The sequence below is a fragment of the Haliaeetus albicilla genome, chromosome 1, assembly GCF_947461875.1.
Source record: "Haliaeetus albicilla chromosome 1, bHalAlb1.1, whole genome shotgun sequence".
Taxonomy (NCBI): Eukaryota; Metazoa; Chordata; class Aves; order Accipitriformes; family Accipitridae; genus Haliaeetus; species Haliaeetus albicilla.
In genome coordinates this window covers 20,291,851-20,309,503 of record NC_091483.1, presented here as the reverse complement: position 1 = coordinate 20,309,503, position 17,653 = coordinate 20,291,851, and the positions used below count along the sequence as shown (strand labels likewise).

The window sequence follows — 17,653 nt, the reverse complement described above, 5'->3', positions numbered from 1 at the left end:
TGAAGTAAACACATGCAGACAAATGCACATATGCATTATATATAGATGGTAACATAATAGGTGCATATGTATATGTACATATATATGTGTGGGGACACACATGCTCTTTCTCGCATGGGTGTGCACTATAGAAAGCACATTCTTCCTGAAGGCTGACATAAAGTTCAGAGAGCCAGGTACATAATCTCACTTGCCAGTGCTTCTCATTTCCTTAGAATCAGTCTGCCTTCATATGAGGAGAATGTTACAAGGCAGCAGTTTAACATTTGTTGTCTTTCTAATTGCTCTGTGTAGGAACAGTTGTTCATGAACAAGTCAAATCCAGCCAGCTGCCTGTTCACATCTCTGCTGTTCCCTCGGAGTGTACCTGTTTCCTGATCGGGTCTCAGTATGAGAATGGGGTATCATCAGATATCTCTGTTTTGGAGAGGCAGTTAACATGAAGTTGGTTCTCACTTGGAAATGTATGAAGTTGCTTTATAAAGTTAGTCACTGATTTCCCCTGCTTAAAATTTCTTTAGCATAAATCTTTGTACAGATTTTCACACCTCACAGGAGGACAATATATCATAGACCTTTTAAATTGTATTTTTGGGCATATAAAAAGTATAAATCTCATGCCTTGTACTAGCATGTTTGAGTAGAGAAAGGCTCTCTGTTTGAAAGCAAAATTACTTTTTTTTTTCCTGCTACAGAAGACTGAAGGAAAGGCAGTGCTCTTTGAATAAGACTTGATATTTGCTACTGTGCTTAAATTAGTGTTTTCTTCAACTTACAGATAAGTAAAGCAAGGATCTCTCAGCTTATGCCTCGGTCCTAAAGATGCAGCTCTTCTTGTGTATAGAGTTCTTGACACCTGAAATGTAGGCCTATGTTCAGTCTTGTCTGTTTTTCAGGGTAGAAATTCAGACTTTCACAATAAGAATTAGTCATCACTTGTGTGAGTAATAGCTTTACTCCCAGACAGGTGGGTTCACAGATAAGATATCCATGGTGTCATCTAGGTGCAGACCTCATAATGTTCTGTTCCTTCTGCTGTATCTCCCTTCTTTTCTTTTTTTCCAGAAAAGAACCAAAGAATCATAACTGTATAAGTGTCTGGGCAGGCAGAACACTTTTTTTTTCTGCTGCAAGTCCTGGGATTCTGTGGTGTTGCCTGTCTTGTAGAACATATGCAGTCACTTAAAGAAGTCTAAATTTCTAAAGAGTTGGGAATATTACTATCTTGAACATCGAAGACTGAAGAAACACTGCATGATAGACCCTCCAGATGGATAGTGCCCTCAGGCATCCTAAAGTTTGAGAACATAATCACTTCTTCCCCCAGCTGTAGGGCTGCTTCAGAATTGTTCCTGACAGTTACCAGGAACTAAAACATCATTCAAGGTCATGGCTGAGGAGAATGGTGTTATTCAGGAGATGGTTCATCTCCATCAGTAATTGTTTGGACTCTGATCAGCTGTTTTCACCAAAAGTTGTAAGCAGAAAACATCCAAGTGAGGATGTAGATCGACTTAGGGCATTGGGTAAGAAAGCCATTGGACTATTTGTAGCAACTGATTAGCTGAAAAGAACACTTGCTAGGTGGCAACTTCTAAATTGGTTGGGTTTTTTTCATTTTCATAGCGAAAAAAAATACGTACAAGTGCAGTTTAGTAGAAATATTGGTAGGTGGGGTGATCCATGTGGGAGTTTGTTAGCTCTCATATTGAGCTAAATGTGTACTTAAACAAAAAAATCCTTGTGTGGTAGTAGTGCAGCTTCTTTGCCTGTATACGCCTAAGGTAAAGCAGTGCTGGAGGAATCAGATGCAGATAGATGTCATTTTCAAACTTGTTCTGTTACTTGGCCAGTTTTTCTTCTGTTGTCAGATACTGTTTCCTTCCCAGGCAGGACTTACGAAGTAGCTGTTAGTATGAACTGTCATCTGGATACTAGAAGTTTATTGTGGTTGAGTACACAAGTTATGCTTCCTGCTAACAGATGGCTTTCTTGTCGTGAGTATGCAAGGGTACTGCTTTCAAACTAAGAACACAACAGAGTTGTTTCTGAAACTGGTATGTTTCTCACATACATTAGATTGTTCTGACTATGGAGGAACTGTTTTGGTGCCATAGTAAAGTACCTCTTCTGCTAATTTCTTTTTCAAAAATGTCTGGTAGTCAAACATATGAGGCTGACAAAGACTATTTTTGCCCACATCCACCCTTCTCCCACAGTGGGAAGAAATGTAAAAAACAGAGTGAACCCCAGTGTTCACCCACCATAACAACAGCAAAAGCCATTTGTTGAAGGATTGGATGTGAATATATAGGATTAAAATCTGGTTTTGAAACACCATATAGTGGGGTCAGTCTTTATACTTGTTAAGAGTATGTTGACTTCAAGTGATTTGCAAATATACTACAATCCTAACACTTTTCTTTTATTACTAAGGTTGATGGGTATTAAAAATGATTTTTCCCCAATATTTTGACACATTTTACGTCATTATATTTCTGTATTTATCTGAAAGTCAGCAATTTTCTGAGTGTTAAAAAAAAAAAGCAAAAAGCTGTAAAGCTTCGTGAAGTTGACTTTCTAGCGCTGCATCCAAGAAATTTGAGGACTCTTAGCTCTCTTGGCATATCATGCTTAGTTTCTTGCTGATCCATTCGTTCTGCCTTCATTTACACTGGTTATTATGTTGCTGCAGGGGGCTGTTGTACTGAGAAGTGGCATTTGTAAAGCAAGGTACCATTCCATGTTACTGAGACTGGAAGGATTAATATCTATCAGAATCTGAACCCTTCAGTACTAGAGAATTTATCTAATGTAGTAAAATTTGTATCACTTCATTGCCACAGGAGAGACCTTAAGCTAAGCTTCTAAAAACCCACTCTAGAGTAAGTTTATCCATTAGGGAAGTTATCTGTTGAGCAATTCTGGCTGAATTTGCACCTGTTAAATCAGTGAAACCTACTTGTAGAGTCACTGAGTTTCTAGTCTGTGGCAATTCATGTCTTGGTGTTAAATATTTGATCATTATTCTTCTCAAACATTGGGGACTGATTATAAAGAAAATAATCTTTGTAGTCATATGAAAAAGCAGTTACTCTGTACAATTGTCACTACTTACTTGGCTTGCTCATCAGAGCCTCATTGTCTTACTTGTAGATACCTCTAAAATGCCACAGATGGCGGGAAGTAGTACTTATTGACTTAGAATAATGCTTCCTAGTGACTCCATATTTAAATCATGTGTGTGCTGCTATTTCTGCTCCTCTGACAATAACTTTCATTCCCTCTTCAGCTGTGCTAAGAGCTGCAAGTGAATCAGGACAGACTTCAGTCATGATCTTTTTATAATATGTGAGGAATGCGTAGCTCTTGCATGCAACAGTGGAATAACTGCTGGACTAAAGCTGGAGGTGCCATTCTTAGTTTCACTCAGCATAGTCTGTCCTTGCTGTGGTGACAATGCATGTCATCCACATAGACCTAGCAACAGTTGTGTACCCCAGTGTACTTCATGAAGAGCATTACTGTCACTGTGCACTGAAAAAAAGCAGTATGGAATGATGCCAAGGAAGGTATCTTCATCAAGACTGCTGCACAGTCTGGAATTTGTCTGTCATAAGTGAAGTTATATGATAGACAGTACGTCATTACATCATAAAGTTATGTTGTCAGTAGTATGATGTGTATTGCTTGTGATTATTCTACGTCATTAGAAGAGTTTTGTGTATTCAATGTGAATAAGGGTATTGGTTGATCTGCTATTTGAAAAGTGTTACCATTGCCAAGCTGTTTTGCAGTCCTGAAATTTCTGCTTTTCCATTATAAAGCCTGTCTTAGTCACAGGTCCTTCATTCCTACTTAGCAATTAAAATGAAAGTTGCAAGTATGAGAAATGTACCAAGGAGACCTGCCTCTCCAAGGTGGAGCAGATCAACAGCAAAATAAGGGAGTTGCCCAAGGATCTTACACTGACAATTAAACTGAGAGGGATACAAGAGTCATGCCCTGATTTATGTGGATTAAGCTTACTTTGTAGTGATAATTATATACTCTTCTGAATACAATTTTAATATCAGATGTGAAACATCAGCTACCCTGATGTATAAAAGAACATTCTACAGTTGCCTAGAAAACATGACTTTCATGATTATTATATACATTTTGGACTGGATTTACTAGTTTGCCTTACATGAAGTCTCAGATAAACAAGTTTATCTGGTTCTGGTGATAGAGAGACAGAAAAGCAAGGGAGGGAGTCAGCAATAACCCTTGCTTGTCTTCCATTGTGAGTTCAGTCCAATGCCAAAAGCTGATTTCTTTCCACCTTCCAGGAAAGAAAGCAAGCACTTCTCATGTAAAATAAACACTGCTTGCCCTGGAGGTGTAAGCCAAGATTCTCAATATGTCACATTCTTCTCATCTTCCAGACATGGGAATACAAGACTGATTTAAGGCTTTGGAAGGAGAAATGCTAACATCTCATCTGATACAGTGAGTGTGAGAGCATCACTGTATGCTCAAATAAAAGGCCAACAGTGCCCTATGCTTCTGGGAGTGCCTCATGTTCTTTGTGTTTTATCACAAATTTGAGCTAGTTTCTGTTCCTTTACTTAGGAGGTTTGAGCTCAAGTAGCAAGCTATCAGTTTGAAGGGGAGATGCAGTTTTAAAGAAATTTTCTTGATAAAGTTTGAGGATTGGCCCAGGAGCATGGGACTGTTTTGCTGACACTTCGTCCTGTCTGCCTACAGGAGAGAAAAAGAGGAGAACATGGAAGGAAAAATGTGAGTGGAAGAAGCTAATCTTTTCCACAACTAGGGGGAGGAAGTTCTTGGGTGGTAATACTAATCTCTGCTGGCCTCTCCAAAACGAAGGAGGAAGGAGTAGTGCTTACACTTAAATAATATTATTATCAGGTAGCTGATTGAATGAAAAGCACCATGAAAGTTTATTTGTTCACAAAAACTTAGATTCACACGATTTCTGGCAGCTATTTAGAGACTTAAAAAAAGAGAGGGAGACGGGATTTGCACCTTGTGGGGCTTTTTGTCCCCTCTTTGTATCTATAGGAGAAGTGAAAAACGTGGTCATGGCACAAGGATTTGTTTCCTTATCCTTCAAGACAATAAATGAGAATAATGTGCAGTAATTAACTTGAGAGCAGGATTCTGGAAAAAAAACTAAAAAAACAAACATCTTTAAACACAGTTGACTTGATTAGCTTGTATATTTACCTTGATTGCATGCTTGATGTGAATATTTGCAAATAGTGCCTTATTTTGTGGAAAGTCTATGCAAATTGGACCTGCAGCTAAAGGAAACCACATTTTATGTGCACACATCTAAGTATGTGCATATTTGAAAATAAAGTTTCAAAGACTACTGAAGCACACGCTTTCTAACTTGGCTCCAGGGTTCTGCACTTCAGCACAGTTTCAGCAACAATATTATTGGGGATAAACTAATTGATAGACGCATTCCAGGTCTTCTTCAGTGGTGTAAGATGTGGGTCAATGTAAATAAATAGGCTAGATGCCAGCATTCTGAAATTACAGGGCATGGTAATGACTCCAGATGCTTAGGTTTTGAAATGGGAGAGGCCAGACTTTCAAAACTGTTCAGGTATAGCTCCAGTTTGGTTTCACTGGGATTTGTGCATATTGAGTGCTTTTAGAAAGCATTTCACACTCAGTGAATGCTGAATAAAAGTGTCAGTGTTTTATTTTTAGGCAGCTAATTGTGGCTTTAGGAAAGGTGAATTTTAAGAGGTTCTTTTGGACAAAATTGTGTTGTTAAATGTGCTTCCGCCTTCAGGCATTTGTATCTACAGAGGAGATGCAGAGAAAGGGCTCTTTACTTACCTGCTAAGAGAAGGGTGCTCCTTGGAAATTGCCACTTTTTGCCTAAGTATACTTTTTTGGAGCAAAGGGGCAATAATGCTTATATTCAGAACAGATAAAGTCAGCTAACAGTGTTTTATGTGGGAGAAATAAGGTGGTTTTTTTCACCACAGAAAATATTTTGGATGTATATAGAGCCTTCTTGCTATCTATTTTCTCTGTTTTAAATTCTGTCAAAGGATAAAAATGAATACCAAAGTATTTTATGCGATTACCTAGAAACTCTAACAATGTTTTTATATTCTAGATTTTTTTTCACTGCTTCTAGCACATCTAAAAAAACCTACAGAGTGTGTGACTAGAGCAGCTGCTCTCCATGTTTCTTGGCAGTGTATTCTGCTGAAAAATAAGTATGAGGTACTGCAGGCATCTTAGTTAGCTGATGTTGTTAAAGCACAGCTTTTTGACTTAAAGTTTTGGTTCTGAAGTTACAACATGGGGAAAAATGCTGATGCAGAAGGTAAGGAAAAAAGCAAGGTATATGTATTACTAAAAGCAAAACACAAAGCGGTCAAGCAATGGTTAAGTTGAAGCAGTCTAGCCTTTTGACTTTCAGTCTGGTTTTAGGAACTTTTTGACAAAATTACTGATATTATAGTCTTTATTAAACTCAGTTACAGCAATAGCTTCTTAATATTTCAGCTGGCAAGAGTTCAGTAAAATTTGGAAAGAATAAGCCATTAAACTTTTCCTAATTCTTGGTTGCTGTTGGAGACCTTTAAAATGCATAAGGAAAAAAGTTGGTGATTGGGGGAAATGAGAATTTTGATAATTTTAACTTCTGTGCTGCATATACAATTAAAAAGTGAGGTGTTTTGAAAACTTTGCAAGTTGTAGGAAAAAAATTAAGTATATACCTTGCAAATAGTGATTTGACAGCATTACCCAGTGTGAGGGGCTGCTGCTGTTGTGCTTTCCCTCTTACCTTGAACTGGGAAAGTGTCAGGCTGCCTCATGTGCCGTGTTGGCACTGCCTGGCAGTTCCGTAGGTGGTGTGCTTTTAACACGGGTTGTTGGGACTGTATAGGGGCAAGGAGGTTACTGATCTGGCTTTACGGGGAAGAGACAGAACTACCCGTCCCACTCACCAGGGAGTGTATAAGCTGTCTGCCTTAGAGGGAGGAGCTGGCAGTTGGTCCTCATGAGGTAAACAGGCTTTTTAAAGGAAGTGTTTGAGATATGGGAGAGGCCTTTGGTTTAAACAGCATTCTTTCTTGGAACTGTGTTGCCTGTATGGCTTAGGGCTGAATGGTGTGGAGGGTGAGAAATTGCACTCTGGGCTTGTTGATACAAATGATTTACACCTGAATTTACTCTCTTGTCCTGGAGCGAAAAAGAGCTGCCTCCACATGATCCAACTCCTTTCCTGTGGAAATTGTACTCCTGTATGGTCTAGGACTAAATTCTGTCCCAGAACAAGCAACCTGAAAGTAATGTTCATGTCTATGCTTCTCCAGTGTTAACTATTTTAATTTGTTCACTGTCTTCCTACGTTGTGTTGTGCTCTCTGCTGTGTGAATGTCCCTTTTTGGATGTTCTGTGGCTATGATCTTGCATGGTTTTGGGGTATATGGGGAAACCACGGCTTCACAGTTCATGCTGAGTTCATACCACCTAGCCCTTTGATGTGTCTCCTGATCGTGACTGCACCTGGACTTCTCACCTGGTGAAGCAAGGTGCAGAAACAGAATGTGCTTAGCTTTGTAAGCCCTCAGTCCCATCTCCAGCTAAGTGTCAGTGTGGCTTCCTATTAAGATGCCACCATAATGGTGTCCCAGTGAAAAAGGAAGTGAACTCATCTGTAGAAGGTGCACCTTTTGATGTTCTTTAATCTGTCCATTTTTATTACAAAGAGTGAAAGGAACGGGGCACGGGATGCCAGGACAACAGATCCTGCTTACTTAAATGAAGAGGAGACAGGGAGAGGACTCATTGCAAGAAAGTGGCCTGACAGGAATGTAACTAAGAGTCCATTGAGAACTCTGCCAGTGCGTCTAGATTTCTTTGCCAGTCAACTTGATACTGTGAAAAACACAGGGACTGCCAGGAGCATCATTGGAAGTTTGAAGCAGGCTAGTTTGTACTGTTAGTACAAGAGAAAAGTCTTCGTTTTACTTGCAGTTATGCAATCTGTCATTTTAGGCCAGTACTATTCAGCTTTCCTGACATCCACTCACCCTCGCTCCTTGGATTAGCCCTTTTTTGCTCAATTGAAATCTGTCAGAAGTTTATCCTTAATGGAGAGAACTCATCTTTACTTTGTCTTCTCTTTCCTGCATTTTAAGAGGTTGCTGTTCTTAGGCTGTTGTCCCCTGTTGCTATCACCCAGCTTCCTTTCTCTGAGTTCTTAGCCATAGGAGTTTAAATACATGTTTTAAATGGTGATTAATTTTAATTGGAAAATGAATGTTATACAACTATATAGCCACAGATGTAACTGCAGTTAGAGGGCTAAGATGTGAAGATAGGCAGTCCGTATAGTTTTGATATGGTATTCTAAAAAACCTTTATATGTTTTTCTCTTACCTAAATTACTTTGCAGTTTATTATGTTGCAATTTATCAAAATGTTCAGGCATTACACAAAACCAAAAGCTTTTGTATGTATTGAGCACTTAGCACTTTAGCTTCTGTATTCACAAAGGACTAGACACAACTGAAGGCTCCCAGAATCTCAGGAGACAGCAAATTCGGAAGAATTGTGCATTGCAAACATTATCATTCCTACAAATTGTTCCTTTCTCCTTGTGGAAAACACCCATCTCAAACAAACTGCTGGGGAAGAAGTATGTTTTGAGCCGGGCACTTCTCTGTCAGTTTCATCATATTAAATTAATGGTCCCCAGCAGCTAACAGGTGGACTGTACAGATAGAGAACTCTGGCCACACATTTGCCTGCAAACACTTCACCCCAACTTGCTTCAGTCAGTTCCCTGGTGACAGAGAACCATGTCATGGAAGCTTCTTTAATCTTCATAATGAATGCACTGGCCTGCTCTTTGCTGTGACAGGCAAGCACTGCAGCTTCAAGATAGGTTTGAGGAAGAAAAGTTACAGAAAAAGTTACCAAAAAGTTACTGAAACAGACACATGTCAATGAGCGTCCCACTCAAATCCCAACTTGTGCCGTTTTGCATGTGTCTGTGTTTTTAACGATTGATGTTTTGTTGTATTCTGCTTGGGCTCTCAAAACCAATTTGAAATGTTTTGGGTTTGGTGTGTTGTGATGTTTGGTTTTATTTGTCAAGCTACTGCTGTCTGTAATATACAAACAGATCTTGTTGCTTACACTGCTGCGGCTGAGGCCTGTGTGGCTAGGTGGATATTCATACACTTACTGTGATCAAGAAATTGTTTTCTGTAGGATTCTTTTGCTGTTGATATAACATGTTTGGGAGTTTGAGCAGACATGCTTATGGTCTTTGTAGTGATGTTAAATAGGGAATCAGCTTATATCTGCTACAGAACAGTCTACACTGTTCTTTAATCACAGCTGAAAGGAATTGGGATTTTGCAGGATGGGGAAAAGGGGAGTGGCAGAGGAGGAATGGGGGTGGATTTTTGTTGGTGATGTTATGCTCAGCATACTTCCTTTAGAGTATTTAGCACCAAAAGTTTTCATTTGTAGATTATATATTTTTAGTCCCTAGGAGAAGACAAGATTTTTTAATCTGAATAATTCACTGAGATTCTAGATGTACATACTGAAATTTGAGACAGTGCTGTGAAATCACAAAATTTCCTGGTATGGATGTTAAACCTGACACTCTATGTTGGGTGTATGTGAATCTCATACTGACTAGAAACAAATTTATCTCTGGCTTTCCATCCATTTATTGCAAGTCTGTGTTGGTCCCTAGCTTTCCATTTTGAATGGTGTATTTATTTTTCTCTTTGGGGATTCAGTTTTCATCTTTCTTTTAAATGTGGTCTGGATCTGTTTTCCCTTCCATTATCTTTTGATGATGACTTTTGAACATTAATTGTTGAAAATATATCTGGCCTAGTAAATATGCAGAATAGTTGAGTACTAAAAACTGGCAAGCTGTGAAGTAAGGAAAAATAAGCTGTGATGAAATGCAGCCAGCAATATGTAATTTTTCAATAACATAGTATAGAATTCTAGCTGAAAAGGCTCTGGGTAGTACTTTAGCAAGTATCTTCAAAGCCCATGTTTTCAGCTAGAAACTGCAAGGTATTCAGCCTTTTATATTGCCATTATATGGGTATGAGCTTGGTTATTTGGAAGTAGAAAAACATGGAAGGCATGAAACTGCCTAGACAGTTGGGAAGCAGAATATAGCTGGTCAGCCTGTCCTCCTTGGAAATTGTTAGATTAATATCCATGAGTGTACATCTGAGCCAGGATTGTATGCTGATGGGGAGACTCCAGCTAGTTGACTGGAAGGGAGGGGGAGGAACCTCCAGCAGTACTGTTCGGTCATCTAAAGGTGTTGATATCAGTTACTGATCTCAGGACAATATGCGTTGCTTGTGGAACTGTCTTCCATTTCCAGCAGCAACTCTGGAGCCTTTGAGACCTAACAAACTCCTCACTGATGACTGACAATATACCTTAGGCTTTTGCTGCAGCTCACTGCCTCAAGATTTTATTCTTTGGGCTTTGGAGAGAAGCAGAGAGCAAAGCAACTGCAGCTGCATCTCAATTGGAAATATAAATTGGCCTGAGTGCTCAATCTGAGAACATTTAGTGTCCATAGAAAGTTGAAGTGATTAAGTAGGCATGTGATTTATTTGCTCCTGAGCTTACCAAAATGATGAAGCTTTGACTTTGCCAGAATATTTAGGGATGTGTTCTTCACTTCTAAAAATGGTTGTGGTTTTGGACAACCAAATATCATATTGTGGTTTGGTGAAAATGATTTAATTCTTTGAAAAAATATTAAGGCCTGACTTTTTTTACCTGGGGAAGGAAGTCTTTATTTGTTTTCTGGGGATGTAATACGTAGAGTGCCACTAACGGTTTTATTTTGTTTTCTTAAATGTATGAAGAAGCTGAACAAAGGAGATAACTATCAGTTCCACAGCTAGCTTGCTTGCTTTCATATTTGCAGGCAGTGCTTCTTATTATTTGGTCATGAGATAATATAAACAGCCTTGTGACAATATATCGGAAGAAGAGCTTCCTTTCCTAACAGCAGCTTGACTGACTTAAACCTGTCAAAATAATGTTAATAGCTGATTTACGTTAATAAATCTGTAACTACTAATCATTCTGTCATTTTTTTAAACAGAGCAAACTCTTGCCCATAGCGTATGGACTAATGCCAGCTTGTTGAGTTTATTGATTTAGTAGCCTACAGTATTAATATGGTAATAATATCGTTGTTGTGTTAACCCAAGTTTTTCTTCTTCATAATAGCAGGTGCTCAAAGTTCTTTATTGTCATGATGAATGTTTTGTAGTATTTATATTTGATGGGTTCTATTAATGTTGGAGAATTTTTGTGACAGAGTTGAACATGGGTTATTACCACTTAAGTATTACATGCAAGGAGAAAATAACTCTTATGTATTCTTAAATCACTCTGTCTTATTTCCCAGGTAACATGCATGTGTCACTGGCAGAGGCTCTGGAGGTTCGGGGAGGGCCATTGCAAGAAGAGGAAATATGGGCTATTTTGAATCAAAGTGCAGAGAGCCTTCAAGAGCTATTCAGAAAAGGTAAGCATTTATAAATACCGATATATACAGAACTGGAAACATCTTGGTTATGTTCACGTGCCATATAAGTAAACTCCCTTGTTCCTCCTAGACTCTAAATCCAAATAGTAACTTGCTTCTAGGTTATCTTTGGGTAAAATGCCTAGCTGCACCCTGGCCCAAAGGATGTTTTCAACCATCACTTCATGTTCTGTCAGGACCTGCAGCACATTCAGTTTCATGTGGTAACAACTTCACTTTGATAGGAAGCTACCACAGAGTCTTTGCATTATTTTAGACTCATTGAAATGAGATAGAAACACAGAAAAAATGATAAATAAGTCTGAGACCATTGGAGCACTTTGGTCCTGAAGGGGACATAGAAACAGGTATGGTACAGTGTAGTCATGACCAGTCTGCTCTGAAGAGATTTAGCCTCAAGTGAGGCAAAGGGCTGAAAACTTGAAAACTGAAAACTTGACCAAAGGGCTGGGTATCATTCCCCAGCATGCAATTAGCACGACATATATAGCAGCTGAGAGGAATGTGGTGGCTTGTTGTACTCTAAAGGAGTAGAAGTATCTCTTCTCCCCCATCGCCCCGAATTAGTAGGCTGTAAGTTGAGCATCTGCAATACTGCTAATAATTATATGTTTTAGCACTAGGACTAATAAGTATGGAACGCTTCCTCTTCCTTACAGTTCCCTTTCTTTTCTTTAAAATTTGCAAATCCTTAAGCCCCTTCCCCCATTTTTCTTTTTATAGCAATAAAAGCTTAACTCCAATATTGAACTTTGTTGACATCTTTAACCTGGCCTCAGATAGAGTATATGTTCCCATAATATATCTTCATATTTCAGCAAATGGGGGTCATCTCCTTATATCTAAGCATGCATATGTAAGCTTTTTGAGTTTTATTCAGGAAAAATTAAAAGCTCACACTTTGAAAATAGCTGTTGTTTTGCCGCATGACTATGCAAGGCGCACATCTTCATTATTGAGGGCAAAATTTATTGTATCTTTTGCATGTGTTTGGCTTACAATTTCATCAAGAGTCAACATTTAAGTTGTTTGGGGTCTTTTGTTGCTTTGGTTTTTGGTTTTTTTTTTTAAGATTTGTTTTAGACAATCTGTCAAGTCAGACAGTAAGTCTGTCTTGTACATTGGACACCCTCTGAAAGTGTTCTCTGTTGGATACTTCACAAAGACTCCAAAGAAGGCAAATGTGGGCAGAAACTGCCATACGGTGTTTGATTTCTAATCAAGCTTGACTTAGCATTATAGATATGAAATTTTATCAATTTCTGTGAAATATTCTTTGGTAGGCAAATTATGGGTAGTTTTGTTATGTCATACAAATTTCCCTTTTCCCCTTCACCAGCAAGCTCCCAGGCCATGTGTGGTAAGAAGTGTTCCCTATTAGGAATTCTGAGTTTATTGTTGCAATTTGACTGACTACCCTGTCCTTCTGCTTGTATTGCAGGAAAGGGAAAGCTGGCGTCTTTCCTCTCTCTTTCTCTCTTTGTTGTCTCTCAGACAGAATCAGAGGAGTGATTTTTTTTTTTAAGAGGGCAGGTTGTTGAGACCAGTCGAGACCTTAACAAAAGAGAGATCTTGAATGATCAGAGGCTTACTCTTGTACACTTTACAGGAATCCAACACATTGAGCTCCATCTTGAAATCTACCTGAAAGATCACAGTAGCATGAGTATATATTAGTGAAACCACTTAAGACATTATCCTAGGTCTAAATTCTTTTCAAGAAGGAAGCCTCCACTGAAAATAAGAGCTCACCCTTTCTTGGCCTGAGAGTAGTGCAGAAAAGAGTTATCATAATTACTATGAAGGCTGCATACAAGCATTGAGAATGAGAACACAGCCCTCCTTCAGAGGGACAAGTACTGAAATATGAGAGCACAAAATGGAAATCTGCCCCAAGACTTCTGGTATGTGCTTTTAAGGTAAGGGAATGTTTGCCAGCCAAGACTGGCTAAGTTGGCAGAAGCTTCTGGTCTTACTTCCTGTCAGTGAAGACCAAAACACAAATTCAGATAAAATCAGTGCCAGAAGAATCTGTCTCTTCTTGGAGATGAAGCTGTTTCATTGAGTCATTTTCTGCTAATTCAGCAAAGTATTTTCAGTTGCATGCTATTAATTAAACTGGGATATAGCCCAGCGGTAAAATGCACTTCAAGAGACAGCCAAATGAAAGAGCTTTACTATGTAGCTAGGGTTGACAAAGGCAATCTAGTTCCTCCCAGCAAGATTAGGATAACCAGTCTTTAATGAAGATTTGGCTTTACCAAGAAACCTTTTTGGTCATCCTGAATATCAGTTTCTGTGCTGGCTTGTAAAGATCAGTTGCAGAGATGCAGGAGCAGGGAATACAGAGGTTCCTGTAGGCTTGTCTGACTCAATTTTGTTCTTTATTTGTGGAGGACTTGTAGCAAACAGGGAATCCTAGGGAAATCCTGCTTTCCTTGGTCAAATTTCAGACCTAGCGTACAGCATAGAAGAGCTATTCTATGGCAGAGGGTGAGTTTCTAAAGTTTTACAGAACCCAACCAATTGCTCCTGGGCAGAGGGCAGTGAGGCAAGCTCCTAGCTTCTGCAAGTTCACAGCATGCTCAGCTCTGACCAGTCTCAGAGATGCTCTTTTCTTCCTCCTTGCACAGCTCTGTAGTCCCTGAACATGTTATGTAACAAAATCTAAGCTTTGATGAGCATTTTCTGTATTAAGTTTCTTTAAAAAAATAAAATAAGGCATATTGTTCAACAGTTTATGGTCCAACTGTTTTGCAATGAGGGGGTTAAAAAGGCCATGGAAATCAACTCTTAAATTGTCATCTATTGGCAACCTCCCCACACCAGCCCAGCAACCACACACACTTAAAGGAATTACCAGCCCAGGTAACCATTTATTTATTTATGTAATCCTGGATGAGTTTTGGTAGCCTGTTTGAAGTTGAGAATCCTTGCTGTTACTCCATCAACTAATAATGTGTTCTTCAGTTGATTTGTTACTTAAACTAGTTCCAGGAAGTAGGGAAAAATGGCCAAAACAAGCTTCTGTTACAGATTTGGTGACTTCTTGGTTTATAAAAGTTCTGCATATCTTTTAGTGAGTGTATCTTCTTATCCATCAAAGCACTGAATAAAAGCAGCAGAGAATGAAAATCCATGTCTTACATGGTTAATCACATATGCCATGTCTAATTCGGTGACTGATAAGGAAATGTGCATATTTTTATGCTTATTTGTATTTACAATTCTAACAGGTGTTGAACTCCTTAAAAATACTTTGGAAATTGATTTCAATCATTATAAGCAATGAAAGATTAGATTGAAAAGCCCAGTTACTAATTACTGATTTAGAAGATCAACTCTGGTAGCTGTCTCGTCAGCATATTATAAGCTGTTAAATAGAGGAGAAAGACAATCTAGTACTCAGTTGCAGGTCTGACATCAGTTCTACTAGTGATGTTGAGATTAATCTGGAGATTTGAAAAGGCCGATACCAGACCTGCCCTTCTCTTACATCTGTTTAATTATCTGCAATAACTATTTTGTTGTTGAGAGGGTGTATCAGCTGTTTCAGACATGCTGTATCTTGTATTCAGTACTCCATGAGGTCAAAGGAACAGGTCTTTGAAGTGAAATATCTTAAATGTGAGCATGTAAGTGTAAGGCGCATGCTGTGCTCTCTGCTGCTGAGAATTATAAACCAGGCGTCCCTCTAATTTGGTAGGTTTAACTGGAAAAGATTTATCAAAACTTGAAAGTGGGAAAGACTTCATATGTCACTTAGGCCACTCCTATGCTAAAGTGTGTATTGTGGATTCTGAAAATAGTTGGACCTTATGTTTCAAGACACGTTTAAAGGGAGGAGGAAGAGAAGGGGAAAAAATGAGTCTGATAATGGAAAGGCAGGTGGAGCAAAGAAAAAAAACACTTTACAAATTGACTGTCTTGCAAATTTGCATATGGGAAATGATTTACATAAAGAAAAGTTACATCATCTGAAAGTGGATGTGAAGAAGGGCAATAGTGGTTTTGGGGGACCTGTAAATCTTGTTGACAGTCATTCTATTGCATCTACTTAGCTTGGGTAAGTATAACGAAAAGAAGGAAGGCGAAGTGTGAAAAGTGTTGATAGGACTAGCGGTGGGTACCAAGTAGTTGTAGACCTAGTTGGGATGGAGGGGGAAGTGGATTGTTTTGGTTGACAAGAGGGAAAATGCAATAGCAGGGGGAAAAAATAAATCCTCATTTTGCAGCCACTCCTTGCTGGCAGGTGTTAAATGATTGTTTTTTTCCTTTACCAATAACTGCTGAGGAACAATTTTTTTCACTTTCTGGTAACATTTGATCTTTTGGTTGCTGAGAAGGAAAGAGATCAAGCTTTTGTGGGTTTCGGTGATATTTTTTACTTCTTTTTTTTAAATCCCCCTGCCCCCCAAGTGAGGCTTGGTTACTACTCGATCTCTTTCCAGACGTCTCTGCTGGATGTGGTCAAGGTAACAATAAAGTGTAGCGTGGTGGTGTGCTGACTGGGGAGCATCTGCAGAACAACATTGGTGGTCTCGGAAACTGATTGTTCACCCTTGCTCCAGTATTCTCAGGAAAGAGTAAATTTCAGTTAGCCTCTCAGTGTTTCTCACTGTGTTGCTGGTTTCCAAGTGGCTCAGTGTCACACCAGAGCTCTCTGCTCAGTCCCATCCCTTTGTGCCCAAGGGAGAAGGAGCTTCCCCTGCACACCAGGATTGCAGGGACATGCTGCACCGGCTCAGAGGAGTATAGGACTTACAGTGTAAGTGGTTCCTTGTGCTGGCATGATCCTGGCCCGTCTAGAGATGCATCGGTGGTTTGCCTGCCTCCAACCTGGCCTAAGCATAAAAATCTTCAGGTTCCTTTGTGCTAGGAGAAATCTTGCTTCTTGCAGGGAGAGCTCTAGACCGAAGCAAAGAGAAAGATGAGACGAGTGTTGAAAACCTTGTGTATGTTTTTGGATTGTTCTGTGCTTTTTTTAAGGTTTTTTTTGTGTGTGTGTGTCCTGAAAGCTGAAACGTACATCACTTCTGACTGTTTTTTTGCTAATGGGTGCGGCCTAAGAGAGAGTAGGAGAAAACAAAACTGAAGGAGATTGAATTGTGTATGTAGTTTGGGAATTCAAAATTACCTGCCATCAATATTGTAAAATGGATCCATTTTAAATTTCTAGGTGAACTTACTGTCTTTTATAATGTGGTGGGGTTTTTTCATCTTTGGAAGCTTGTATCCTGTTAAACCATGTAAAGGACTGTTTCAAAAGTCTTTCATTTGTTTGGCCAGGGCTATGTAACTGAAGATTATTTCAGGTTTTATTGCATTTAAAACCAGTACACTCACTTTAAGACAGACCACACTATTTATCTCTGTCTTGGCACTGCTTGATAAACTGTGCTCTGCAAGTGTTTTGTTACTACGTTGCATAGTTCTGGAGTTAACTCAGAAGGCGGGCAGCTCTAGCAGCGTTGAAAACTTACTGATAGAAGATTGTCTGGGAGCCATATCCTGAATTCCAGTGCTTTTAGAAAATGGGGGTTGAATCTCTTTTTTTTTTTTTTTTTTTTTGTCATTTCCCCTTGTATTTTGGGGAGTATGTTTCCCTTACTGCTTTCTTCTGAAAGTGTAAACAGAACATGACATGAATATTATGACTGGAAACCAGTTTCTGTTGTTTTCCTATGGTCCCTGACTATTTATGCATTGCCATCTTTGTTACTTTTTTTTCCCATGGTACAAACATGTGAAAGGGTAAGAGAGAGTTACTTAAAAATATTTTTCTTAGGTTAAATCTGCATAGTAGGAGCTTTGAGACAGTTATTTTGGTTTATGATGCATGCCTCAAGGAAGAAAATGGAGAATGACTTATTTAATTCTCATCCTTTGTAACAGTCGATTAGATTCCCAAAGTTGTGATGTAGGCAGTATGATCTGCTGTATTAGTTAAAAGCTACTAGAAGAGGAAGCTAAAAAAATGTCAACAAAACAAGCTTGGCAAAATCAGCCCTTTTTCTAAACTTATAATTAAACATGTTTATTGTACGTTGT

The 17,653-nt window shown here is 39.0% G+C and overlaps 1 protein-coding gene across 5 annotated transcripts in view; it reads left to right on the top strand.

Moving 5' to 3' along the window:
- Positions 1-17,653, top strand: part of PTPN13 (protein tyrosine phosphatase non-receptor type 13) — a 127,688-nt gene that overhangs the window by 15,923 nt on the left and 94,112 nt on the right. For all 5 annotated transcript variants that reach the window (XM_069781297.1, XM_069781323.1, XM_069781315.1 and 2 more), the window contains one exon: positions 11,462-11,581. In XM_069781297.1, the coding sequence (XP_069637398.1) occupies positions 11,467-11,581 (115 nt within the window). In that variant the 5' untranslated portion in view covers positions 11,462-11,466. The remainder of the gene's footprint in view (positions 1-11,461; positions 11,582-17,653) is intronic.